This window comes from Lacerta agilis, chromosome 9 (assembly GCF_009819535.1).
Source record: "Lacerta agilis isolate rLacAgi1 chromosome 9, rLacAgi1.pri, whole genome shotgun sequence".
NCBI classification, from domain to species: domain Eukaryota; kingdom Metazoa; phylum Chordata; class Lepidosauria; order Squamata; family Lacertidae; genus Lacerta; species Lacerta agilis.
Genome location: NC_046320.1, coordinates 24,583,495 through 24,611,456, shown reverse-complemented (window position 1 = coordinate 24,611,456; position 27,962 = coordinate 24,583,495). Strand labels below are relative to the sequence as shown.

Here is a 27,962-nt window from a genome sequence, read left to right as displayed (position 1 = left end):
TGTGCACAACCCGGGGTTCCACTGTATTTTGGTTTTTTTAAGTTCACAGTATCTTTTAAAGACTTTTCTGTAGTGATTTCCCCCTTCCCCCTATCTTTCATGAACTCAGCACTAAATCTTCATTTATCATTATGTTTCAGGGCTTAATTTACTTTTCATTTCTGAACTATACGTGACCTTAAGCAAATTATGCATGACCTTTTAAGCAGTACTGCTCTATCAAGTCAGAGTCATTTAGATGGGGAATCGTTTTGGGAGCTTTTACTAAATTCCTTGACTCTTTCCCTTCCACTCCCTGGATAAATTTTTATTTCTTTTCCTTATTGCTACACATTTTTAATCTGTTTCCTCCAGTACATGCACCAGAGTGATCTGTTGCAATAGTTGCATAGATTTTCTTTAAAAAAAGAAATATGATAACCAGTAATAACAAGTGGTTTCCCCCCCCCCCCTTGGCAGATTGTTTCTAAACTGAAGGATGAAATCACTCTGATGGAGCGAGAACACGGTGACCTTCAATTGCACATTGAAAGAACAGATTGGTGGTGTGAGAATTTCGGCATGTGGAAAGCCTTCATAAATTCCAGCGAAGTATGGATTTTTCCTTCTATTTAATTTTTTTAAAAAATATATAAATAAGTGGAACCTTTCTGTCAAAAATTTACATGAGCAGGCTTTTTTTCCTGTGTTGTCCAGAAAATAATTACTGATAAATTTCCCTTCACTCCCCACTAAAAATATTATTGCTGAATTATTGGAATTAGAGGTCAAATAGAATGACATCAAGAAATGTGGCTTTCTTAATCATAGCTGTCAACTTTCGGATCTGAAAATAAGGGATCAGCAGCCTCACGTGACAGTCACATGACAGTGGTGGGCGGAACCAGAAGCAAAAATGGGCAGAGGGAGGAGCCGAGAGGCGGCGGAGTCCGGTCCCTCTAGTCCCGGTTCCCGTGCTGGGGCTCGGCGCAGCACTTGGAGGAAGAGGCGATCTTATAGCGCCGGGGAGTCGTTGCCCGGCGAGACCGGGAGTTCGCCTCCTGCCCCCTGCACGGGCTGCAGAACAACCAAGCATGCTCCCCCCCAAAAAAAATTCCACCAGCTGCCCCGCTTACCGACTCCGGAGGGAGGCCGCTCTCCCGCGAGGGCTCCGCTAGGCAGAGAGGAGCGAAGTGCGCTCGCCCTCCTCCAGCGAAGGATCCCCCCTGCGCGGCTCATCCTGGCAAGCGGCACGGGAGCGGATCGAACCCAGGCGCCGATCCCGCCGCTTTAGTCTCCTCTCGCCCAGAGAACGTTGCGACCAATCGCAGGGCGCGAGGGGCATGTCCTTAACGTGGGACCACCCACGCGCCGCCGGAGGGCTCCGTTCTCGCCCCGCCCCTCGGTCAGCCAGAGGGCCAATCGCGCCGAGCGCAATAGGAATGGCCCAACCCGGAAATTCAGAGTGCGGCCACAGGAAGCGCTCCTCTCCGTAACTATGCGCTGAGAAGGGAACGGCCAATGGCCTGGCCAGCGCACCCACAACCCGGGAAAAAAACGGGATTTTGATTAATCCGGGATAAAAGCGGGAAACGCGTATAAAAACGTGAGAATCCCGGCCAATACGGGATACTTGACAGCACTGTTCTTAATGCATATAGATCATATGGAAAAATCCACTTTTGCAGACTTTTAATGCCTGGCCCCAACCTTCCTTTTTTGAGAGCAGCTCAAGGCACGTTGTGGGGCTCACAGCAGAGGCAGCATTTTAATGACCATGTAACTTATATGAAGTAGCACGTATGCATGTCCACTGTGATTTGCCCATGTTAAAAAAAAGAGAGCTGCAAACCATAGCTATTATATATATTATATACGGTCTACATGGTCCATACAGATCATACCCGTCAGGGACTGGGCAGAGGAGGAGTGGTGGAAACCGCCTCCCCATCCTGACCCTTCCAGGGAGGAGGAAGAGGAAGACAGTATAGATTTACAACAGGGGTTTGAGGGAGGTCATAGCTCAGAGGAAGATGAGGGGGAAAGTTGAGAAATCATGGGAGAACCAGAACTACACCCAGCTGACATGTCATTAGAAAGCATTCTAGACCCTCCATCTCCCAGAACCTGGCGAGCCTTAAAAGTAGAAGAGCAAAGAGCTCAAAGGCAGAGAGATGGCAAGCAACAGCATCAATTGAAGTGAGAATGACAAATGAGGAAGTGGGAAAGATGGGGAGGTGGAGATTCACTCGAGACAACGCCATTATCCAAGAGACTGGGTTCTATAGCCTCTCTCTGTAAAGATTGAAATAAAAAAGGACTGTTAAGAAACTTTTCATTGTCTTTGTAATTCCTGACAGCCCCAGTATGAGGGTTTCGTAACTGCTGCCTTTGCTGCAGCCTGCATAGTCTGGAGACACTTGCAAGACAAGTGAGGGCTAATATGCACCACCCTCCCTTTTCTATGTGGGTAACAGCAGTCCAAACGCGCTAAGAAATATGGCATGTATGGAAAATATTTACAGCACTTTTAGCTTTGGTAAATGATACAGGTTAAAAGGAGGCAATAGTCATCTTGAGGTGCTGATGACATGGTTGGAACCTGGTGAAAGTTCACAAGGCTGCTTTTCTAGTGCTTCTTATGAGCACAGTAAAGACAGCTGACTGCAGGACAAGTCTGGATGACAAGCAATGTCCTACAAGGATCCACCTTGACTGCATTCCTGTTCAATGTGTATATGAGAGATGGGAAACCTGTGACCCTGCAGATCATTTGCTTCTAACTCCCACCACCCTCAGCAAGTATGGACATTGAATGACTAGGTATGGGTGAAATTGAAGTCCAGCAGCAGGTCACCCGTTCCTCATCCCTGGTGTGTATGAATCCACTTTGTGCAACTGAGTGACCTGCAAAATGCTCGCTTTGCTTCTCAAAGCCAGTATTTTGCGATTGGGAGCATGGGTAAAGGTTCACCAATATGAGACTTTATATCTTAAGGCTTTCTCTCAAACCCTGAAACAAAGTTTGTTACAGAACCATTCGCGTGCAGCAGTGAGAAGGTGCTCTTGGAATTCTGGTGTAAAACTGTGTAGGTGTGCATGCATATCATTTTCCAGCATGTAGTAGTAGTAGTAATCCTTCCTGTGTTTTAGGTCATAGAAGAAAATGGTGAACAAGTGCCCTGTTACTCTGTCATGGTGAGTTTACAAGAGATTGGCAGCGTTGAAGCTAAGGAATGGACGGTACTCCGAAAGCTCAGCGAGTTTCAAAGCCTACATAGGAAACTCAGTGAGGTATGGAGAACATGTGGAAGTTGCTCTTGCTTAGTTTTAATATTCTGTATGGCCAACTTCTGTATCTTCTGTGCTCCATATTGTAGGGAAGGAGCCAGACATCTCTGTGGACAAACAACAACCCCCCACCCTGTACCAGGCAGCCAGATTCCATAAAAGTGGGGTAGGAGAGCGGGGGGGGGGTCAGATCTGGCAACCAATGTACCCCTTGGGTTTCAGGTAGGGTAGACAAGTCTAAAAAGCCTGGTACACAAATCTTGATTTCCCTCTATGGTGGCTCATTTACCAGAAGCAATGTATTTAGCAACAACTCTAAAAGTGTATACTCAATTCTGACCACACTAAACCTTCCTAGAGCAAAATATATATCAGGAGGCTTAGCTTGGTCAGAATCAAGTTGGGGGTTGTCTTCATGAGCTCCTGCAGTTCATAATGTACCACTCCTCCACTGACCATAAGCCTTTTTTGTCCCTTTCCTTTCCCCTTTTATACTCTTGTGGTGCAGAGAGTTGGGTTGCTTTGCTTTTGCTCTCTTGGTGTTTCGTCTCCCTTCTGTTTGCTACATTTACTGATTCTTATCAACAACATTTTTCTGTTCAGGGAACCTGGCAATTTTCTCTTTGTTGTCTTGTGTTTTTGCTGCTGGTACTTTCAAGGGGAGTATTCCAACCACAGGGTGCCTTCCGTTGTGTTTATTATTTATTCACTAAATTCATATCCCACCCTTCCTCCCGAAGGAGCCCACAGCAGCACCAAACACCATTATGTTCATGTGCCCCCCCCCAACTGTTCTTTTAAATCAGGTTTTGTTAGAGCGTATTCTACACTGGCTCTCAACATCCTAGAAGAGTGTAAGCTTATATGCTGTATCTAAAACTGTTTATCCTGTGTTTATGTTAGTCTTCAAGAGTTCGGAGAGTTGGCTTAAGCACATCAAGAGTCAAAGAGGCATAGCATGCAAAGGCGTACTATGTGTGCTTGTGAGCATGAGTGGCAACAGCCAGTGGTAGAAAGGCATCGTGACATGTTAAGCTGACACTGAAAGGCAAATGTGAACATAGGCTTTGTTCCGTCTTTTCATATACACCTAAAGTAAACTTTTTTCACAATAGCTCATTCTAACTATTTGTTGGTTCATTCTTATTTTGCCATTTATACTGTATTCTGGCTGTATGAAGACTTTACAGCTTTCTTCTGTTTGCTTAATTGCACTGACCTGACCCTTTTTATAACCTATTATATTCTGCATTTTTTGCAAGATGTTAGTTCAAATGAGCCTTAAGCTGGCATTGGCTTATTTCTGCAGCCTAGTACTGCACTTACAGCTACTCTTTTTTGGCAAATTGATGGAAGAGTTCCTGCACGCGATGAAGGGTACAGGCAGAGGAGCTGAAAACTAGTTCTTCCCTTTCTGACTAAATAGAACTGGGCAAAAATAAAGACAGTGTGTAAATTAAAATGGAGAAATAATTGTGATTTGCTTTCTTTCCCCGTCCTCCCACCTAGTGCTTCCCATCGTTAAAAAAAGCTCAGTTGCCTTCACTCAGCAAACTGCCCTTTAAATCTGTAGACCAGAAATTTATGGAGAAGTCAAAGAACCAGTTAAATAACTTCTTACAGGTAAGATATCAAAGAAGCAGCAATCACAATATATATTTCTGTTTTATTTTACTAACTCAGAATGGTGCGTTGTCCTTTTTTGCATGAGCTTTAGAGTAAGGAATTCAATTTCTTTATTGTATATTCTCACATTTCTCTCCCCCCCCATGTTTATTGGCCTTTTCACATACTGCAATCCAGATCCAGAGTGAGCCGAATTTGAAGTCTTATTCATTTCATTTGGGCATTACTTACAACTAATTTAGGTCTTGTTGATGTTGATGTGACTTTAGTATGACCAACTTGCTCTGGATTTAGGCCTTTGTTATTTAAGTGTGTAACTCAAGGTATTTTAAGTACAAACCTGAGCATATAGTAAGGTATGATGAATATGTTTGGATCTGTTTATATGTGCAACTTAGGTTTACATATGTTTAGCATATCAAAGAAGTACACTAGTCAGGTACACAGAAGTCGCTGGTGGTGTCAAATGTGGCTTTTCTGGCATACAGCCCAATGTAGTGAACAGATCTTGACGCTTGTTCTGGTTGGCTGCGCCTGTAGCCAATGACAGTTCCTAACTTTTCTGTTGCGTTCTCTGGGACAAATTAGATACTCTTCTCAGATGGGCTCCACATCACCCACTTCACCTTTAGATGGATTCTGTGGTGTTTCAGAATCCTGCAACATTCTTGTGTCTTACTCATACCATCAACCATGACCAGACTTCATTAATCAACCCTTTTCTCCAACCCCAAATAGTGATGCAGCTGAAAATTTTCTATAGGTTGCTCTGCTGAGCGGTTTGTTGAAGTTCCAAAACTGCTGTTGAAAGCAGTCAAGGGGTTCCACGCTTAGAGGAAATCCTTTTAGAGTTCTCTTGGCCCTATAGCCCCCCCCCCATGCTTAAGTAACTCTTATTCAGGATCAAATAATATGTAAAACATCTCATAGTAATTTTTTTAAAGTACTGTTGAGAGGGGATGGGATTTGCTTTATTTGGTGGCCCCAAATTGACCATATGCAAGGAGAGAGAGGGTGTGCAGCTTGCATAACTACCTAGCTACCCATGCCGTTGACATGCAGCCACTGGGAGAAGTCCAGTTAGCCACTGACCTCACTGGTGACAAGCAGAGCTGTCAACCTTCCTTTTTTTTGCATTGGGAAACAGCCACAGCTGTCAACTTTCCCTTTTTTTGCAATGGGAAACGGCACTGGAATAAGGGAATTTCCCGCAAAAAAAGGGAAAGTTGACAGCTATGGTGGCAAGGCCTACAAATTTGTCCCTTAGCAACTATCTGAGGCCATTGTTAGGTAGGTCCACTTCACACTTGGAGAGCACCAGTGTTAAAAGCATAAACAAGATGCTTCCTCGGTGCTGCTTTCAATTAACATACTTGCCAGGAATGTGCCTAGGAGCTACTGAAGTGTATTGATTCCAGAAGCCACTGCTGATTTTGTAAACCCTTAAGACCAGCTGACACCGGCAGTGCTGATTAGCACTCCTTGCCCTCATGCAGAGTCCTCATCTGCTCTGCTTAAAAAGAAAAAAGAAAATTACAATTGTGGTGGCTTTTCTTTTTCCACAGAAATTGCTTTCTGATGAAAGGCTCTGTCAGAGTGAAGCACTTTATGCCTTTTTAAGCCCTTCTCCAGAACACCTCAAGGTTATCGATGTACAGGGAAAGAAATCTTCTTTTTCACTTGCTTCTTTTTTGGAGAGGCTTCCCGGTGATTTCTTTTCTCATCAAGAGGTGAGTGGGTAAAGAGCAATATTTATGGTAGATGAGCACCCAGAGTAAATAGGAAGCATCTCAGACGGAACTGTCTGCAGAATTAATTTAAATATATGAACTAATGGACAGGATATTAAAGCGCTCTGTCAATTGTAATGCAGGTTGCCAGTGAATGTTTGTGCCAGCTCCACATTTCACTGGCACCAACTGTTCAAGCTCCATTGAAAGCTATTGTTAAATCCATTGCGGCTTGTGCCCAGGTACACAAATCTTGCTGATTGAAGCATGTACAGTGGCATGCAATTAGACCCAAGACTAAGCCATGCCTTCCCCAGTTTAAGAATCTAGAACCTAGAAAGGTTCTGTCAGTATAGAAGCACCATTGGTCTTAACAAATCAAGGTGGCACCTTCTGCTCAACCTTTACTACCATGGCTGTCCCCACTAATTCATTGGCAAGAAAGAGTAAGAGATAATGGACTATGGGAGTGAAGATTTGGCATTAGCATAAAACAAATGGACAGCCTTTGAATGGCTACAAGATGCAGAGGTGTAAATCTGGATCTGACAGCTGATTTATATATGTAGGGGCATTACATAGTATCTTCTTCCTTGAACGTATAATTTGAAATAATTTGTGATGCCTGTCTCAGGCATATAAATTCTTGCTGGAGGTACAGACGTGGACTTGATGAGCACAGTGTGGGTGGCTCCACCATTAAGCGGAGGGAGCAGCCTCAGATTGCTATCTTAGATGGAGAGCAGAAATGGCCGTCATAACTTTTGGAACCACCTTTGCTATCCTGTGCTTGTTTCGTTTGTCCAGGAGGAAGCTGAAGATGACGACGACCTGTCTGACTATGGAGAAGATGTGGATGGGAAACGGGATGCCCTTGCTGAGCCTTGCTTCATGCTGATAGGAGAGATTTTTGAGCTGCGAGGAAGTAAGCAGTGGTCTTGTTCATTGTTGGGTTGGACTAGATGACCATGGTGATATTCCTTCCAACTCTACACTTCTATGATTCTGTGAGTGCACTCATCAGGATGATAGAAATGCACCACATTTTCACGCTCAAGTTATAATATGGGAAGGTGGTTTTCTGTCGGAAACATGACGAGCCATAAATCAAGCACTTGTGTATGTAAAATGTTCTACATGCACCTCATTGCATAGATGTGTGCTTTTTGCATGTAGCATTAGCATGGTTGTGATCTGGGTAGGTGCACTTGCAACATTTACACAGGTAAAATTGTTCTACCCGTGGCCCACATAAATCAGGTTTCCTGCACCTCATTTGCATATGCCATAGTCATGGTATAGTGTTAATGTGCAGCCCTTGTGTTGCAGAAATAACTCTCTAAAGAAACATTCTGAAGTTGAGCATGTTGAGCAATGTAACTCTTTAGCTAATTTTCACATGGGAAAAAGTGTATTAGTGTTGCATGCTATATCTTAAAATCCTCAATGTAAAATAGGCAGTCCTTTTTTTCAGGGGGTACTCAAGGGTACACTGTACCAGCACCTCTTTTTGTTGTTAAAAAGTGTGACACTGACTGTAACAACTTCGTGATGAGTACTGGCGCCTATTTTTTTCTAGGAAAAAAAAGCACTGAAAACAGGTAGCAATAAATAAATTAGTTTTGTATCCATCTGTGTGCAAATGGAAGCACTAGGAAATAATTGTTCACTAGAAAGGTTGGCCATTTTTAAGAAATGTCTGGGCTCCCTATGAAGGCTGCTGAGTAGGAAAAGTCACATAATCACTTGTAGTAATTAAAAGGGGGATTTTTACGTAGTAAACAGCATAACGTGAACATATACTTAAGAGTATTTGAGTAGACCCTAACTGCATGCTTGGAGTTGACTTCTGTGTGCTGCTTGCTTTTGTTTGTTTTAGTGTTTAAGTGGGTGAGGAAGACGCTAATTGCACTAGTTCAAATCACTTTCGGAAGAACCATCAACAAGTGAGTGCATTACGATTTCTCTGCTTCTAGAATTGTACTCTAAATAAGCTGCTTTGTGCAGGAACAGCTGACAACAGCACTGACATGGCTAGCATGATTGTTCAGAAACTAGCTTCTGCATGTTTCTTTGTATGTAGAAAAGGAAAATTAAAATTTCACAAGCTCCGTTTCAGAATTCCAGACAAATCTCTCATAACCTTCCCCTTCCCCATGCACCTTGTGTGTCACAAATCCTTATGCACTTAGGGCTGAACCAGAAAGCAGGGTGGGTAGGAGAGCCAGGCTTTCCCAAAATTTGGTGCCAAGGAAATTCGAATTTGTGATCTGCATCAATTTGTATATATTTGGTTATTTCGCATAATTCTAATTCTGTTGGGCATGGATTGGGGGAGATGAGAGTTACACAGCACATTGCCAAGCTTCTGAGACTTCATCAGGCATGCCCTACAAACTCCCAAACCTGTCCTTGCAGCTTTGGGGATTAGAAACTTGCCTGCCCCCCCTTTAAATGAAAGCATAAGAGTTTCAGGATGCTGAATTCTTCACCCAGTATCAGATGTAGACACACAGTGATGGCATTGAAATATAATGTGACTAGAAGCCACCAGAGGGGGCATGAGAATGGAGGATTTGCATGTTTCCATAGAGCAGTGCTTCTCCAACATTTTAAGTGGGATTCACAGCTACCTTTTTTAAAAAAAAATAAACCTCTGCTTCCCCCTCCACAACAATACAGTGGTATCACATTATAAGTTAAAACTTAACAAGTTTGCATTTTATAGTTAATATTATTATAGCTGCATTTATGTATAATTTTATTATTACTGCCAATTATTGTTTTACTCAAACCTAGTTTTCACTGCTTGCTGCTGTCGTGTTCCTAGCTCTCTCTCCCTCTCTTCCCCCTTTTTATTTTCCAAATTTTAGGTATTGCAGTTGTAAGACTAACATTTAGATTAGTCCACATTGCTGTATTGTCTAAGCAACATATTGTATCTAGGTGGATATTTGCCTCGTGGAAACCCATTTTTGTTGCTTGATGTGCAAGTTGTCTCTAGGAAGTTTCAAAGTGGGTTAAAAGCATGTCTAATCTGGCTATAGTGTTATGACTATTTCTTCTTGACGCCTCTCCCTCAAGGCAAATTCGTGACACTGTAAATTGGATCTTCAGTGAACCAATGCTTGTTTACTACATCAATGTGTTCCGAGATGCTTTTTGGCCAAATGGAAAACTGGCATCCAGCTCAAAGCCCAGAAGTGAAGAGCAAAGCCGGGAGACGAAACAGAAAGCACAGCAAAAATTACTTGAAAACATTCCAGGTGAGCATATCAAATCACATGTCATATGTTAACGTTCAGAATGTAATGAATCAAAGGAGATTATGGTAATAAACATTATTTACCATTTGTTTAGCCCTTTGCCTGTGGAGTGTTTTGAACATTCTGAGTTAAACTCTGCCCACTTTAATAAGAAAATCTATGAGATTCTATGAGATTAAATTTTAAGCAAACCAAGTACACACAGAGAGAGAGTTGCATATTTAACCTTTATACGGATCCCTGACATCTGTCAGATGTTACTCTGTGGGCGGAAGAACTGTTTCTTTTCAAAGAAGTCAGGGTGGCATTTAGGTGATATGGAAAAAGCAAAGAAGCAGGGAACTAAATCTACTGCTCCCAAATATTGAAAATAAAAAGGCACTTTACATGTGTATTAATCCATATTATATTCTTCTTGATGTTAAAATCTCTTGTTTTGTTTTTAAAAGATAGATAACAGGAATCTATTTTAACATTTTGGATATGCAGGCTTTTGAATCATTATCTCAATACACAGCTTACATTGCTCATTGTATATATATATATTTAATTCATTTGAATTTCCTAAAACACATTAGCAGATACGTCACCAAAATTAAATATCTCTTCTTTCAGATACACTACAGAGTCTTGTTGGTCAGCAAAATGCTCGCCATGGTGTAATCAAAGTCTTCAATGCACTTCAAGAAACCAAGGCCAATAAGCATCTTCTTTATGTGAGTTACCAGCACATTGTTGCATGGGTTTGTTACTTAAAATTACTCTTCCTTCAGACCTCAGAACTTGGATTCTTGGTGTTAGTTTCTGGCATTTACCCTTTGGCCTGCAACAGTAGCTGTTTTATCCTCTAACCTTTTAGAATTATCTGCAGAATTTGTTTTAACCAGGGATGGGCAAGGTCCACTGAGGGGAAAGTGGAATTTGGGAGATAAAATCCCCTTGAAGGTCTGTGCTGCTTAAGATTTTGGTTTAGACTGGGAGGAAGAGGGATAATCTAAACCTGATAAATTCACTAATCCTTGAGGTCTTCGTAGGTATGCGAAAATCTGTGCAGAGCACTGTAGGTGCCAGTAAACACTGATGAATAATAAGGATTTGGTCCTCCCCAGAGGGCTACCAAGAGCATTTTTCCAAGTGTGGTTCTACAACTGTCAGATGTGCAAATTGTTTAAAAAAAACAACAAACAGCCAATGAACCATAGTACAAATAGCAGGAGTGGACAACCTGTAGCCTTCCAGACAGGGCCAAGCCTGCCCATGAGGCAGCCTGAAGCAGCCGCCTCCGGTTGTGGAATCCCATGGGGCTGTGCCCGGCCCACCGCCAGAGTTGCGTGGCAGCTTCCAGCGAGATCTTGTGGAACCAGGTATAATTCCTTAGAAAAGGCTTTTACTGGATGGCCACTCTGAGGAAAGCATAAAGGGCAGTGGCGGAGCTAGGCTCCGCGGCACCCGGGGCGGCAAAGGAAACGCCCCAGGGGCGGGGCGTCGTGACGGCACATTGTGACGTCACGATGCCCCGCCCCCGGGGTGTTTCTGGGAGTGCCGCCGCTGCTTCTGCAGCCCCCTTTTAAGCCGAAGAGCCCGCTTTTAAGCTCTGCGGCTCAAAAGGAGGCTGTGGAAGCGGCGGTCCGACGCTGCTGCTCCCGGGGCGACTGAGCGAGCGGCGGCGCGTGGGGGTGACAGGCGCCGGCCCCTCCTGCCACTCCCCACGCTGCCGGTCACCCCGGGATCAGCAGCGCTGCACGGACGGGGTGCTCCCTCGGCCGTGCGCTGTTGCTCCTGGGGTGACGGAGGGAGCGGCAGCGCTTGGGAATGGCGGGAGGGGCTGCCGCTTGTCACCCCCATGCGCCTCCGCTTGCTCCGTCGCCCCGGGAGCAACAGCGCACGGCCGAGGGAGCACCCCGTCCGTGCAGCGCTGCTGCTCCCAGGGTGACCGGCGTTGCGTGGGGGGTGGCGGGAGGGGCTGCCGCTTGTCACCCCCACCCGCCGCTTGTCACACCTGCCACTAGGGGCGTACCGCCCCCACCGCACCCCCCTAGCGACGCCCCTGATAAAGGGCCCCACAATAATCTGTGGACTTTACAGCAACTACTTCCTTCCACGTATGCCTCTTGTCCCTGAATTGACCACCGTGGGATCCATGTGGTAGCCCTTGGGGGTGGGGGGGGGTGGGTTTGATCTTTGTAATTACCGGTTCAGAAAGGGGGAGGAAACGCTTTTAATCTCTCTTCTTTTCCAGGTGTTATTGGAATTGCTGCTAATTGAACTGTGTCCTGAGTTGCGAACTCATTTAGAGCAGCTTAAAGCAGCTCAGGTTTGAATCTGCACAAGTGAATTACTAGAGACATGTCTGTTCTTAATAGCAGACATGTAACTTATTTCCCTCTTTTCCACAGAGGGCTGGCTGAGGACTACTGCAAATTTGTATTTTTCTTTTCTTTTTAAGTTCTACATGGAGCAAACAAGACTTGAAAGAACTGACGATATGGTAGAATGCCAGTACTGCATAGTTTCTGGCTTTTATTTAACTTGTTACATGAATAATTCTGTTTAAGATGCAGATTGAAATGTAAATGTTAATATAAGATATAAGAACTATAGAGTATTTTAAAACATTTATGAAAGGCATTTTGCTTTAGTGGTATACCAATGAATGTTGTACAGTTAATTTCCTTGCTGAGGATAATGAACATTCCTCTATTTTCTTGTTGTATTGAAGAGCCTTGTTGTGCAATATATGTAAAGATATTGTGTAAATTTTATTGTTTTTATTTTTACCAAAGATTTCCCATAGTTTGGAGCCTTTGTAAGCAATAAATAACAAAAATGAACTATAGTGTTTCATAATTAAGCTAACCTTTCAGTGGGTCAGAGTGCTGCTTTCAGAGAGAATTGCACTGATTCTGCAAGGTACAGAACATAGATTTAATGTTGTCATAAATCACATGAATGAGTGACTTAGCATTCATTGCATAAACAATTATACTAATAACCTGTTCACTTAACCCTTTCATCCTCTCTTGATATCATCTATATGGCTATTTTCCTAAATGTGGTTCTTTTTAAAGCACTGGTAAAAGAACATCTGGATTTAATGCGAAGGTTGCCAATTCACTGCTGGAGACTTCCGTTTTTTGAATTTTCTGAAACTTAATTTAGTCCAGCTAGGAAATGTGATAGTATTTCCAAAGCCTGAATTGACCCAAAAGGCTTTTGGGTCTCCCACACCATAACAGATGGAGAAAACATTCCTTTTCAATTCCTTGTTCCTAAAGAAAAATGCCACAGTACAGCCACTTTGCTTTTCCATGAGTGGGTGCCTCAATCCTTTGCCAGCTCAAAACATAGCCACTACTGCCTTGAAAAATGCCCAATAGCTTTTTGAGTAGCAAGGGACTTTTATGGTACAATTTCAAATGCACACAACGTGTCACAGTGTGTCAGTGATCAACTCCACATGCCTGAGCTCACGGTTTACTTTGATTCTGCAATACACCAACCTACACAGGGCAGGGGGTTTAGTGCTCACCATGCAGCTGCCCAAGAGGCATGTCTTGACAAACAGACGGTGACTAAATTGTAAAGCTTCAGCATCTACAGGGTTTGCTACTGTTCAGCAATACTACAAAGGTCTGGTATGGGACTTTTCAACAAAGTTTTATATATAAAGGATGGTTCAGTTGTTTAATTCCAGTATTCTTTTGCAATGTGCAACTGATGACTGAAATAAGAAAAACTATCTAAGAATTGAGGGGTGTTTAATAAGCTGGCCCTGAAAACTTTTAAGTATTTGTAGGCAATGAAAGATGCATTTAACGATGCACTTTTTATTAAGTAAACTAGGGTTGGACAGCCTTCCTAACGCTGTTGGATTCCATCAGCCCCAGTCAGCATGGCTCACAGTCAGGAATGGTGAGAGACAGTCCTGCACCCCACCCTGATACCAGGTAACAGAGTTACAGTTCTGAACTTAATACACGTTGACCAAAACTTGATGGTTATGTAACACTGAAAGTAACTCATACAATGCTTTGCTTTTAGATGAAGATAATCAGAACATTATGTACCTAAAATGCTTGAAATAATAACCATGATTTATCAAAAGCTGAACGACAGCTGACATTTGTCATTATCAAGACAAACTGCCGGAACTTGCTCAGATTCATCAAAATGATGCTCTAAATTCTCCCATGATTAGCCAGTAGCTCAAGTTCAGTAGCTAGATCGGGATCCAGCCTGCATGCCTATAAACACAAAGATGAATTAGAGTGAACATAATTGCAAATGAACTTTATACCTTCATTGTATTATATAAAACTTGCATTACAAAGCTACAAGGACACACACTTTTTTTTAAAAAAAGTATTTCGAATGAAAAGCCAAATGTTGCCTCAAAGAGCTAACAGAGTTAAAGCAACTTACCTTAGAATAATAATTTTTAGCTGCTGCTAAATCTTGTTGTGTTCCTAGGCCAAACTGGAGACATCTTGCCAGGTAGAAGGAAGCCATAGCAAGCCCTCTCTTTATATAAAAAGGAATGCAGTCTGTGGCCTTTGCTAACTTTTCAACGTCATCATTTTCTGCAGTCCTGTTTGGATTCACAATACAAGGTAAAAGGTTAGTTATTCTCAGAACGCTAGGGGCTGCCATTACGACTTTGCCAACAGTTCTTCCTCCACATCTTTATATATATACACAATACTTTTTATTAAAGTTTTCTTGGTTTACAAAGGTATGCGCAATGTCTCATTTTCCATAGGTCAGTTTCATTTGTTAGATATTAGGGTTACATTAGGAAGAAAAAGTGGGGAAGAGGTGGAGGGGGCCATGGTGGGTGGGGGTGGGGGGCGATATGTCTATTTTGCTTAATGTATGTGTGGGTTTTTGTGTCAGCGTCCTTTGTGCAGGTTCTCTTTGATCAAACCTCTCACTTTACACCTCACCCACCCCTTTGCTATCCCTTGGCATCCTCATGCCCCTTCTCCACTTTTTGCATATGAACCAAGAGACAAGCAAAGGGTTGTTAAAGCCATATTCCTTGTGAAACAGCAACAGAGACAGGCTTGTGTCATGCATCTTTCCTTCTAATTCTCATCTGCCTGAACATGAAAAGCATGTTGATAGGGCTTTTGTTGCTGTTTTCAGAAAAAATGGAGGGGATTTTAAATACTAAGAGCCATTTGCTCTTGGTCAAAACAGCATTAGAAGGAGAAGCGTCTGCAAAAGCTGGCACTGCTGCTACTGCCACTTAGAAGGAGGTGGGAGGTTAGAGGGTTATCGTGACCTCAGAGCAAAGCTAGCTAATCATTATAGGCTGGGAGAATTAAGGGCCAGACTAGATATTATTTTTATACATTTATTTATACCCCACCTTTTTCCCTGATGGGACTCAAGGCAACTTACAGACATGATGATGTTCAAATTGTTTGGCTGTGTGTTAAACAAATAACTGACGTGGGAGGGTGGTGATCCAGACTGAGAGGGCTTTCCCCCTACTACGGTACCAATCCTCACTGAGGGCTCCCCCCCCCCGCTCTCCCTTCCCAGAACACCAGCATGTTCTCTCTCTCTTCGCAGGGTCCCTCCCTTCTCATTGTACTCAAACATTTCCCTCTTCCATCCTTCAGCTGTCTCCTGTCCTGTGTGAGAGAAAAGGGACACGGAGCCCTCAAATGGACATGCCAGTGAAGGCAAAACCAGGTGCAGAGCAGGGTTGCAGAAAAGAATAGAGAAGTAGCTTCAGAAATGGGGTTGTGGTAGTGAAAACCAAGCTTAGTAGTTAGGGTGGGAAGGGGAAACCACTATGGAGTAAATGGAGGAATGGCGAGCAGAGCAAGTAGGGACACAGCCCCTACTAGGTTAAACAAAAAATGAAACCAACTGTACAAGGCCAGGCAACATGAATAATGTAATGCTGAGTTTGGCCCAAAGATTTCACATTAGTATAGTGACTTCTTGTAATGATCTCAGGCAGGCAAGCAAGCTCCAATAAGAATTAATGAGTCTCTGGCAGTTTTACGTTTATTTACAATTAACACCCAGAGAGCAGCTCTGAGCCTGCTGCTCTTAGTTACAAGTTGGTCACTCTGAGTCTTTGCCCCTTTCACAGCACGAAGGGTGCCAAAGTCCAGTCCCTCCTCTCTTATACTTCCCTTTCAGCAATTCTGGTTTAGGGAGAAGGTGGATAGACTCCCCCCCCTCAAAAGAAGAGTCCTCTAAATGCTGCCTCCCTCTTGGTTGCATAGCAGTCCCCTCAATGTCATCTATCTCCTCCCCTCTCTGCCTGTGAGCCTTCCGAGTCTGCTGCTCTATCTGAGTCTGGGAACTCTTGATGAAGGGGGGCCGAACTAACTTGTTCCTGCTCTGTCTGTGACTGCATTCCCTTGTCTCCAGAGTCAGACTCTTCCCAGAAATGTCAGATATAGGCTGCAAACCCATGTACACTTTCCTAGATGTACGTAAGCCCCACTGAACATAGTGAGACTTGCTTCTGAGTGAGCATGCTTAGACGCGCACCATTAGGCAAAATGTTAGATGTATCATTCTTGTCACAAACCAGGTAGGAACAAGTGGAATGGTAGCTATTTCCCAGAGTTCTGGGACATCATTTAACAAAACCATTAAGGCAAAAATGAGAGTGCTGAATCTTTTCTCCAATCTCAAATGACATTCAAGTGCTTTAAAACTAAAGCTGGATGTATTGCTGAAAAAACCCTTGAGCTAGAAGATTACTTTAGCACTTGAACATGCGATCTGGAAAGTAAAACAATTCTTTATTGAATAGTGACGTGAAGAAAATTGTCCTATCACCATGCCTCACCAGATATGAACTAGATAATTATGCCTTTCCTGGGTAAACTCATATGTTCCTCCCACTTAAAGGGCAAAACATTAAACTGATTGCCCCCGTCTTTCCCTTTAGCTGGAGAAAGCAAAGAGAGTCAAGCAGAGAGGAAATTTAGTTGCAACAAGCAGAATTTTTTTTTTTAAGATCAGCAACACAAAAAATTAAAAGGCACCATATTTCTATGTATCTGTTCCTTAGGAACTGATCTAATAATGCCTTTGTTTTCATCATTATCTTCCACTTGAATTACTAACTGGAATTAATTTACCTTTTGGCAAACTCAGCTGCTTTTGTAAAAAATTTCCTTTTGTAGTAATATTCCACCAAGTGACCTTTAGCATAGACATTCCCACGATCTGAGGCTGCAGTCAGGCACTCCAGAGCAGCTTTTAAATTTGGACGTACACCGTGCCCATAAAAATACATAAGACCAAGGATGCCCTGAGATTCCAGGCTCCCATTCCCACAAGCTTCTGAATGCCAAAAGAAGGCCTGTAGGAGAAAGAATGGGGTTTTGAAACATATATAGTGGCAACATGGTTGAATGGGTACTGTACAAAATACACTTACGAGCAGCCTCACTGGCCAGGCAGAGATGTAGACTTGTAATCAGCATAACATAATGGCCATTAAATTACATGTCATTGGCACTTTAGCCAACTGATTTGAGGGCTCTCTTATTACATAGACTAAAAAAAGTAAAGGTAGAGGACCCCTGACATTTAAGTACCAGTGACAGTTTCTCCTGCTTGTTCACGGTCCCAAAAATATTGGTGATTCCCAATTTAGGCATATGCATAAATAGCAGTGAAAATGGTAGTGAACATGCCAGCACTTCTGATGTAGGGTATGGGCAGCTACCAACTGCAGTATAGACTCTTAGGGCTTTTCCACCACACTTCTGCTTGCCCTATGCTTGATAGGAATTGGTACGAGAGGTTCTTTGTTTGCCCTGCTGCTTTCCCTAGGAAAACTCGCTGTTGAATCGGAACAAATGCTGATCCGCAGAAAACCCAATTGACGTTTTGTTCTGATTCAGCAGTAAACCGAGTTTTCCTGGAGGAAAGCAGTGGGACAAGTGGAAGTGTGTTTGAGCACTTAATCTTAGAACACAGTCTTTTAAAAAGAGCAAGCCAATGTTTCTATCTACAGCCTGCCAGATGTTTTGCTTAGTTATAAATGCAGAACTTCTCTGGTATTTAATGGCTTCTTATTTTTTGAAATGTTGAGCTCATGGCATTAAGAAAAGACTGGTTGTTAAATTACCCCAGGATGTTCAAGCCTTCCATCAAATGACTAATGCTGTTATCGTGTAATTCAAGTCTGATGTGCCAACCCACGCAGCTCATTAGTGTTTCATTACGCAAACCTGGCCACAAATGTCAAAGGGTCGAAAGTGAATTTTGCTTTTGCCAATGTACCACTTCATTCTTTTTCTTTGTGGTGCTGCTATCATCTTCATTTTATTTCTACACTGCCCCTCATCTGCCGATTGCAGGGTAGTATATAACAGTACATTAAACTATTCTCATAATTGCTGTGGCGCAATTTCGGGGGGGGGTTATTTGAGTTTATAATGGTGCAAGTTGGATCCTTCTTTCTCCTGGGTATTTGAAAGATAAGACAAGAATGTTTGGCTTAAATGGGGGAAGTGTGTTTTGCTTGAAAACTCAGGGAAGCAAATGGCTTGGGGGTGTGGGTGTGGCAACTATACATTTCACTTCTTGCACTGGCAACAATCATAAGTGATATGCGTATCCGGTACCCTAAATTCAGATAAGGTGAAAGGCTACTGTGTCTCTTAATTTATTAATAGGTATTTTTTTCTCAATCAAGCAAGAAGGATTTGCCTGTATAACCAGGCTTCTACATGCACTGCCAATGTGCAGCTGGATACTGTTCTCATCAGTGTCATAATGGCTGGATCATTATGGGGATGTAGATTCACAAAGAGCCACTAGCTCATGGGTAGGCAAACTAAGGCCCGGGGGCCGAATCCAGCCCAATCGCCTTCTAAATCCGGCCCACAGACAGTCAGGGAATCAGCATGTTTTTACATGAGTAGAATGTGTCCTTTTATTTAAAATGCATCTCTGGGTTATTGATGGGGCATAGGAATTTGTTCATCCCCCCCAAAAAATATATATATAGACCCCACAAGGTCTGAGGGACAGTGGACCGGCCTCCTGCTGAAAAAGTTTGCTGACCCCTGCACTATCTCTTACACATGCCTAATTGCCTACAGCTACAAGCAGATTAGGGGCAGTGCTGCTGTAAAACTCTCTTCCCCCTGGCAAAAAGTGCTGCATCTCAAAAGGCACCAGGTACTTAAGAAACACCTTAAATTGCTTGGCAACCTTTCATTGCAAACCAGTTGTGGATGCACAAGTATTTTGTACTACTCACTTGATTCTTGCCACATCTACCGGTAAATCACAACAGCCTCATTTAACTGGACAGCACATCTGAATCAAGCTTTGTGATTCTAAGCCAAAGCAGGGCACGTACCTTTTTCAGATCCTTTCGATGCTTTGCTGAATACAGCATCCCAAGGGCTGTTTGAGCCTTTACACTTGCTTTTGGATTCCCGTGGTCTGCAGCAATAAACCATAAACTGGAAGACATAGGAAAACGAGTGGCATGGTTGGCCTGTTCTTCTTAAAACAGGCATAGATAACCCATGGCTCACTGACTGATTTTATATGGGGGTAGGCAGAAGAATAAAGGGAAAGGGAGAAGCAATGGACAGAGCTAGACTGGTAAAAGTGATTTACAGTATATGCTTTGTATGTGTGATATAACATAGTGCCACCAGATGGCGACGTGGAGTCCCGTTTTTCTCTACCTGTTTTCCCTGTTTAAATTTACAATGCTTTAAACTGAAATGCTTCTTTGATGTGTCTAGATCCAGCCCGACAAATGAAGCAATGGAAGGTGGAGAGTTAAAAAGCCTTCTGTAAGTTAACGCTCAGACCTCTGGCAAAATTAATATGTTGCTCCATCTCCTGGCAGCCAAACCCATTATGTGAAGGTGATGGAGAAGGGAATGAAATGTTTTTTAAAAGGTGATAGCATGCACGGACAAAGAGGCTCTGTCCCTGCCCACCAATGACACCTGACAGATTACTCCTAAGTGAATGCTGGCTTTGACAAGTGGGGGGGGGGAGGTTCCCCACTCCTGCTTTAGGGCTGTTCTATATTGCAGTGTCCATGTGCAATTACAATAAAGGGGTACCTGGAAAAAGTGGCAGACCGAGCCCTTTGTCTCTGCTGAGAAAATGATTCCTGCTGTACACATTTCCTACCAGTAATATAGCTATGTGGTGTGATGAGGCAAAGACTGATGTGTGCGTGCGTGAAAGAGGCATTAACGCATGTGACCTTTCTCAAAAGTGCATCCACGTAGCACAGGTGTCTCGTGAAGGTTACCGTTCAGCATCTTTCTCTGAAATCTCAATTCCACATCCTTCATAGCAAGCTCTTCCAAGGTTGTAGGCAGCGGCAAACTTTAAATGCCTTGCTTTTGGGGAACCGGAGTTGATAATCTTCTCCATATATTCAATTCCCTTTTGCTGTAGGTGACAAAAACAGCAAAAATACACAGCATAACAAAACTCTACCAAACACAGCATATGAAATCCATATTGGCAAACTTAACAAAAACATTAACATTCTATGTAGCAGTTCCCAAGATGGATACCAGGGGAAAACATTTGTGGGAAGAAAGGTTTGTGTATCGGGAAACCCAGCCAGATGGGCAGGGTAGAAACAATAAATTGTTGTTGTTGTTGTTGTTAGCATAGGACTATTAGGATCAAGGCAAAGTTTTGGGAAATGATGCTTCTGCCATTCTAAGGAGGCAGAAATGTATTCCAGTTGGGGGAGGCTTCTCTGGCAAGCTTGAGCCACAATCATCTGACTGGAAACAGGGTTGTCTACATGGATGGAAGCTTGGGTTACACGTATTTCATTGGATCCACAAGTAAGGTATATGATACACATGTATGTCTGCCTGAGTGATCGTATCTATCTCCAAAGATAGTCATTAACATGCTAGGACCTGACTGGAGATTGGTTTTACTGCCTGTTTGATTTCAGATGGTTTTATGGCTTTTAACATATACATGATGAAATATTGTGCTCTACTGGTTTGTTGGGCACTGCTCTGGGAGACCCTTGCAGTATAGAAATAGTGATTTCTTTTTAGGTGGTGAAAGCCTGTGTTAAGGCAGGCGTACTCCTGAGACTTTTTCCTGTGGCATCAAATCAGAGAGAAGTGGTTTGCTGATAATGCATTGTTGTTGTCCTTTCCCGCAAGCAGTTGTGTGAAATTCCTCTTGCTCTTACTTTCACATTCTACACAGGAACCCAGGAACACACCTGGAAAATCTTGCCCCTCTACAGCTGCCAACAGACTTAGAGAACAGCCCAGTTTCCCAGGATGTGATGGAGCATGCTCTTTTTTTTACAAGTACTGTACCAATCTGAGTAAAACAGAAAGGTTTTGGTAAATTGTAGCCAGATGCATAGTGTGCCTGATTTCTCACAATTTTATCTGCTTGTTTCATTTGGTTTCTTTGGAAATTACAATGACCCCCCACCCCACAATGTAACAAATATATTGCCCTCTAGTGACATTAGGAAATATTTAATATGATTAAGATTGACCAGCAATTGTAGAAACTTAATACAGTAATTGGTTTTTAAAACTTAACTGGGCAGCATATAAATTTCTTCATTATTATTATTATTATTAAAATCTTGTATCAGAATTCACATATGCATATAATCTAGCTCCAGCATGAATGCAGCGCTCAGGGATAGGACTACAGTAGTACCTTGGTTCTCGAACACCTTGGTACTCATAAGTTTTGGCTCCCGAACGCTGCAAACACGGAAGTAAGTGTTCCAGTTTGCATACGTTTTCGGAAGCCGAATGTTCGACACGGCTTCCGCTTGACTGCAGGAAGTTCCTGCAGCCAATCAGAAGCCGCACCTTGGTTTTCGAACAGACTCCTGGAACGGATTAAATTCGAGAACCAAGGTACCACTGTAGTAGCATTGCATACTACCCAGCATCTATGTGGGCCACCTGATACATGTTCTCCAGGCTGCTCACAAAAAGAAGACAATGCGATATTTTAAAAAGTCAAAAACAATTAGTTGCTGCATAAAATTATTTTTACCAGTAGAGTGGGGGGAAAGATATAGCAAGACAGCAGCACAAATGTACAGCAAATTACAGGTCTGACTTTGAGTGCTCAATTTTTAAACTCACAATTTAAAAGGCTTGTATAGATAAAAAAAAAATTTTTTTAACTTAGCACCCAAAAGATCATGACAAAAGCACAAGGAAAGCCTCTCTGTGACAATATTGGACTCTGACTACTACCATATTAGTGCATATTCCTATGATTCTCAATAGGGCCTCTCAGAGGTTATAGAAGATTTTAGACCACCTTTTCCATGGATGGACCTCCTCTTCGTTCCCAGGCCTTTGGCGAAACAATCTATGGCTTTTTAAATTGTGTGGGGCTGGGTTATTGTTTTTGTTTGTCACTATGGTATGTATTTTTTGTGTTTTTATTTAAAATGCATCTCTGGGTTATTTGTGGGGCATAGGAATTCGTTCATATTTTTTTCAAAGTATAGTCCGCCTCCCCTCCAAGGTCTGAGGGACAGTGGACCGGCCCCCTGCTGAAAAAGTTTGCTGACCCCTGGTCTAGAAGCATCCTCTGATTTCTGGCTCCACAGATTTGCTCTGCCCAATGATGTTATGCTTCAGACATTTGCTTATTAATCTGCATCTTTGAAATTCATGCTATTAAGTAAAAAAAGTTGTTACCTAATGAATAACCAAAGGGTGGGGGGACCAATCTGGTTGCAACTTACAGGATCTGGTGGGGTCCCCAGTCCATCATAGTACATTACGCCGAGTTGATACATGGACTGAAAATCTGTGTTTTGTTCAAACTGCTGCAGTGCCTCTTCATACCATCCCTGCACAAGAAATGAGAGATCAAATACTCAGGATTAAATCTAGCTACTGAAGCCTTCAGGATACAATTGTGCCATTTTAATGTAAAATAGTGTAAATAAAATATAAAATCCAACCCAGAAACTGTCACCAGACATCCCAGAATATGGAAATTATGTGAACTATTTAATAAAACACGTGGAATGCCTGGATCCAAGCCATGAGAAATGTTCTCTTTCAGCAGAGAACCTTGGAATAAGAACTAGCCGTTTTTGTTCTCCTGCTAAACAAGCCAGGTTCTCTGCCTGCTCCCCTAAACAGAAATGCAAGCACCACAAAAGAGAGGTTCTTGGGAAGAAACCACTGGAAAGAACAAGTCACATGAACCCAAAACTTTGTGTGTGCTTTTGTGAAAGAGCAGTTTCCTTCACTGAGGTCACTGGACAAGCCTCAGTTGATATCGGGGTTCCCACTGAGCCACAAAGGATCACTGGACAAATAGTTGGAGTCCTAAATGGATTACAATTTCTTCATTTGTATCTAGCCATTGGACATCACAAAGCATGAAGGTTAGCAAACTACAGATCTGCATAAAAATGACTTAAGTTTACATAAATAAAACTGACCCATACCCAAATAAAACTATATACAACAACATAAAATTCTGAATCTCTCTGGCAAATCACTGGATTGCCCCTTAAATTGTTGGGCCCAATTTTAGCACATTTTGAAATAAGTAAAATAAAAATAAAGATGTAAAGCCTGAATAGAATATAAATCCTTAACAATATAAAAGAATGAATAAACTTGAAATTCTGCATCTTCCTGGCAGGACAGGATGATTCCCCTTAAATTTCCCCTTAAAATTTCTCTCCTTACAGCAGATATAAAATGAGCCAGTTTGAGCATATTATACCAATCTGACCTGGTAAATGGTTGTGAATTTTACTAACATATTGACACCTGAATTCTTAATCCCACATTTTGACACTGATACTTGTTCAACACAATTTCAAACTTAATGTATGTATATGGTGTGTGCGCAAAGTCCCACCTCTTCAAAATACATCTGCCCTTTGAGAAAAGAGGCCAAAGGATCTCCATTTTTAATCCGCTTTTCCAGTAACAATTCAGCCCTTGTAAGCAGATACTCGTGACTGTAAATCTCTGTTAAAAAAAATTAATAGTATTTGATCCTGAAACTTTAAAACAATCTTCATTACATAATCATCACGTATGGGATAACGTAGTTCTTGTTTTAATACACTACGAGCTGCATTAAACAGTCTTCTGACTTCTTTATATATTGTCTGCATGCATCCTGCTAAATTCAACTTGGGGCTTGCAGCCAAAGTAAGTGGCCCCAATCCAAAGATCACTGTACACAACAGTTTCTGCCTGCGAGTACCAGCTATACAGATGGCACAGTAAATTTTTACAGTGCTGATTAAACTGGGGAGAAGGAGGGCCAAAATTCAGTCCCCTTACCTTCAACAGCCATATCCACAGGAATATCAAAGCTGACCACACCATCTGCCAGGGAATATGCTTGCGGAACAAACCCAGCATTCACCATGTGTGTATTTTTTTTTTTTTAATCTACAACACTCCATGGCACCTGAAGGGCCCAATCCTGAAACCAGGCCCATGCACACAATGCACAGATTGCCCTCTTTGTCTCAATGTGCCTGAAGGATTTCAAAATATTCCTGGAAAATAAATCTGACCTTGAAGCAAAATTAAGATCAAGGAACAAAGCTCCTTGTTAACCTGATGTTCTTTTCTTCCCTGTGTTTAGGAAAGTGGTAGCAGATCCCACGGGCCAGAGGTAGACAACCTTTTCAGAGCTAAGGGCTGCAATACTGGTGGCGATAAGTGGGGTCAGAGCAAGAAGTGGATGGGTGTGGGACACTCCCTCTCATCCATGCTCCCCCCCCCCTCTCTCACACACATATATCCATTCACACAAACGCACAAGCGCAGTCTCTTCCCTTCATTCATCCTCACCCTGGGTGTGGGCTAGAGGCTGCAACAAAAAAGGATGTGTGTGGCTATATACATTGCTTATACACCACAACAGATGAAGTAAACAAGCAGCAACATCACCTCTCTACTAAAGAATATGATTCCATTCCGCTCGGAAGCTGCAGTGCCCAGGAGTGTTACTTCACAGCAGAGATGGGAAATCTGTGTTCTCCAGATGTTGTGAGACTCCAGCTCTCATCAGCCCCAGCCAACTACTATGAACAGTTTTTTTTTTCCATCCATGGGATATGGAATGAAAAATCAAACAGCCTAGGCACCAGGGTCTTCATTATACACCTTTAGGTGCTAGGTGAAAACGTTCCTCTTCAACTAGGACTTTGGTTGACTAACATCCTAGGTCCTTTTAAATGTGTTTGTGGGAGGTTGGGGTGTGTGTTACTGGTTTGTTTTGTTCTTGTTCTTATTATGTATTTAGTGTTTTTGTAGTGTATTTGTATGCTGTAAATCACCCTGAGATCTACAGATCAAGGGCAGTATACAAATTTAATGAATAATAATTACCTGGGTCAGGTTTGAACTCTCCCGATTCAGAAGTCTGGAGCTTTGAGATGGTTTGGAGAATGGTCTCGCTTCTACTTTCTTGAGGCAGAGGCTCACTGGTCAGCTCCATTTCTTTCTTTCAAACCCTTTCTTTCTGTAATAAATGAATAAATTAGGAGTAAATGCCCAGGCTTGGGAGATTGTGGGGACCACAGAATAATTACTACTTGCCCCTCATTCAGCCATCAAGAATAAGATTTTCAGAAGCTACAATCTAATCCTTTAATGAACATCTCATGCTGATTTTTAATACTACCCACATTTACCTTTATGGGAACGCACAGTGCCAGAAGCTTTCAAAGACCTCTTGTTATGAAGGGCACCTTCTACACGGAAACCAGTGTGCATGGAAACAGTTTACCTTCCCGCCACAACAATACCTATGTATCTGGCGTGCTTTCGAACTACTAGGTTGGCAGGAGCTGGGACAGCAGTGGGGGGGTCACCCCGTCGTGGGGATTCAAACCGCTGACCTTCTGATCGGCAAGCCCAAGAGGCTCAGTGGTGCCACCCACATCCCAGGACCTCCATAACACTGCCCAGACTTGTGCCCCGGGGACATCACTTCAGTCCTAACACAGCCATTTGACTTCACCCCCAGAGGTGCACTCCATTGTCTCTTGAGACAGACAAGGCCAACAAGAAGTGCCTAAAACTTACTCCAATATCAATCTGTGTCAACAGTCTGTTGCCAGGATCCTAGCAAAGAGTCCTGCTAAGGTCAAAAGGACTTTCCTGACCGTATTACTGTGGAAGTAAATGCCTTGTTCACAGACCGAAAGGAATTAACCTCTAAGTCTGGAGGGTAGTTTTGCTAACAAAGGGAGATTCTCACACATGTAGGACATGAAGAAGAAAAACAAGGCGCACTGGTGACTCATCCCGTTTTAGAAGGTCCCCGATCCCGAGTGAACTTCCTCATCACTATATGGACCCTCACAGCTTATTATGATGGTAGTCAGTGATGTGATGATGATGACTACGATTCTGTGACCATGGCTGCCTCTCACCCCTTCTTCGGAAATCTGGAAAGTGGGAGGGCGAGGGTGTCCCTTTCCTTCCCCCACGTCTCAGAGGAACTGCCCCCAACAGGTGAGCGAAACAGGGAAAGGCGGGTGTGTCTTAATTCGAACCGGAACTTCTAGGGCTCATAACACTTTCCGTGCCAGGGGATGGTGGTCGCCGAGACTGCGGTATGTATGCCCTCTGACCATGCGCAGAGTGCGCCGCCGCCACCAAAATTAACCCGTGCACCTGTGATTTAGCGGCGGGCTCTGATGCGCGTGACTTCAAGTGGCGGTCGAAACCCAGTACTTAAAAATGTACCACTGTAACGAAGAGCGAGGGGGCAAAACCCGGCGTTTTTTTTGTGTGCGGGAAGGCGGGAGAGAGAGGGAGTGAAGTGCATGGAAAGGGAAAATGAACCCGCCCGATTCGGTTCCCCCGAGCGCGCGACTCACTGAATTGACCACCGGTTCCCATGGCGAACTGCGCCCTCCCGCGCGCACTCACTCACTCACTCTCTCTCCCGCTTCTCAGTGCCCGCCTCCTGCCAGCTTCGCGTTGCTTGGCAACGCCGCCTTCGAGCCTCCCATAAAGGCCCGCCCTCTCCCAGTGCCCCGCCTGTTCGAGTGTGGCGGCGCGCGCGCTTGGCGGCGAGCAGAGAGTGGGAAGGAGGCGCCTGAGGGAGCGGGAATCCTTTGTTCGCTCTGCTGAGGGCGGGGCAAACGAGGGGCGCGCGCGCGCGCGCGGGCGGTCAGGTCCGCTTCTCCTCCTCAGTCAGTGCCGGTAAGGAGGAGGGATGACAGGCCAGTGTGCGCGCACTCCAGAAGCTGCCTGCGACCGAGGGAGCATTTTGTTGTCTCCTCAGCAGCAAAGCAGGGTAGTCCGTCAAAATAAATAAATACATAATTACATCATTGTACCCTAGCCAAAATCAAGAGGGGCTTCTGGGAAAGTGGTGATAAAAAGAAGAGTGCCTCTGAGCATATGCAAGCATGTGCGACAGGAAGCTACTGGAATAATCTATCTGAAGAAGTGTGCATGCATACGAAAGCTCATACCAAGAACAAACTTATTTGGTCTCTAAGGTGCTACTGGAAGGATTTTTTTTATTTTTTATTTTGTTTTGACTATGGCAGACCAACACGGCTACCTACCTGTAACTGGAATAATCTAGTTTGTAATAGCCAATTCTAATTGATATATATGCCTTATGGTTTGCTCACAGTATCAGCTCTGCTGAAGCATTTCACTGCATCTGGCTTTAGTTTTGGCTGCGGGGGTTTTGTTATTGCCTAAGTAATTTTATTCTATTAGGTGGCTGTGCTTCTGCTAGTGCTAATTTACCCCAAATTGCATCTCTGGAGGCAGGTGCACAAATTTGATGTTTTACCGTAATTCTGTCGTTCCTGTCTAGGTGGGGCACTGCAGTGACTCCATGCAAGACAGTCAGTTTGAGAGGAAATGCAGCGGTATGCAAACTGCATCCTCCTAGGTCTGTGACTGTTAAGATTTCTAGTTTAAAATTACAACTATAGTGTTTTACAGGAAAGCGCTATCTACTCATAAAAGGTAGAGAGTGTCAGGTGCTGGGAAACCTGAGTTACAGATATGTGCTAAAATATTTAGGACTCACTGCTGGTTTCTGTGATGAATGG

The 27,962-nt window shown here is 43.2% G+C and overlaps 2 protein-coding genes across 4 annotated transcripts in view; one reads left to right on the top strand and one right to left on the bottom strand.

Annotated features, from left to right (window-relative positions):
* SNX25 (sorting nexin 25) overlaps nucleotides 1-12,723 on the top strand; it is a 54,512-nt gene extending 41,789 nt beyond the window's left edge. For both annotated transcript variants that reach the window (XM_033161057.1, XM_033161058.1), the window contains 9 exons: nucleotides 460-591; nucleotides 3,133-3,273; nucleotides 4,780-4,893; nucleotides 6,462-6,626; nucleotides 7,434-7,551; nucleotides 8,506-8,572; nucleotides 9,711-9,892; nucleotides 10,508-10,608; nucleotides 12,132-12,723. In XM_033161057.1, the coding sequence (XP_033016948.1) occupies nucleotides 460-591; nucleotides 3,133-3,273; nucleotides 4,780-4,893; nucleotides 6,462-6,626; nucleotides 7,434-7,551; nucleotides 8,506-8,572; nucleotides 9,711-9,892; nucleotides 10,508-10,608; nucleotides 12,132-12,212 (1,101 nt within the window). In that variant the 3' untranslated portion in view covers nucleotides 12,213-12,723. The remainder of the gene's footprint in view (nucleotides 1-459; nucleotides 592-3,132; nucleotides 3,274-4,779; nucleotides 4,894-6,461; nucleotides 6,627-7,433; nucleotides 7,552-8,505; nucleotides 8,573-9,710; nucleotides 9,893-10,507; nucleotides 10,609-12,131) is intronic.
* Nucleotides 12,724-13,907: 1,184 nt separating this feature from the next.
* Nucleotides 13,908-26,907, bottom strand: LRP2BP (LRP2 binding protein). 2 transcript variants are annotated; one of them, XM_033161059.1, is made up of 9 exons: nucleotides 26,763-26,907; nucleotides 25,264-25,396; nucleotides 23,771-23,883; nucleotides 22,632-22,739; nucleotides 20,169-20,311; nucleotides 19,248-19,353; nucleotides 17,008-17,231; nucleotides 14,315-14,480; nucleotides 13,908-14,136 (listed from the first exon to the last, which is right to left on the bottom strand). In XM_033161059.1, the coding sequence occupies exons 2-9, from the start codon at nucleotides 25,370-25,372 to the stop codon at nucleotides 14,071-14,073; spliced, it is 1,035 nt and encodes a 344-aa protein (XP_033016950.1). In that variant the 5' UTR covers nucleotides 25,373-25,396; nucleotides 26,763-26,907; the 3' UTR covers nucleotides 13,908-14,070. The 2 variants fall into 2 exon arrangements, with proteins under 2 accessions (XP_033016950.1, XP_033016951.1); XM_033161060.1 differs by lacking the exons at nucleotides 23,771-23,883; nucleotides 26,763-26,907 and having other exon boundaries at nucleotides 25,264-25,357.
* Between the last annotated feature and the right edge of the window lie 1,055 nt (nucleotides 26,908-27,962).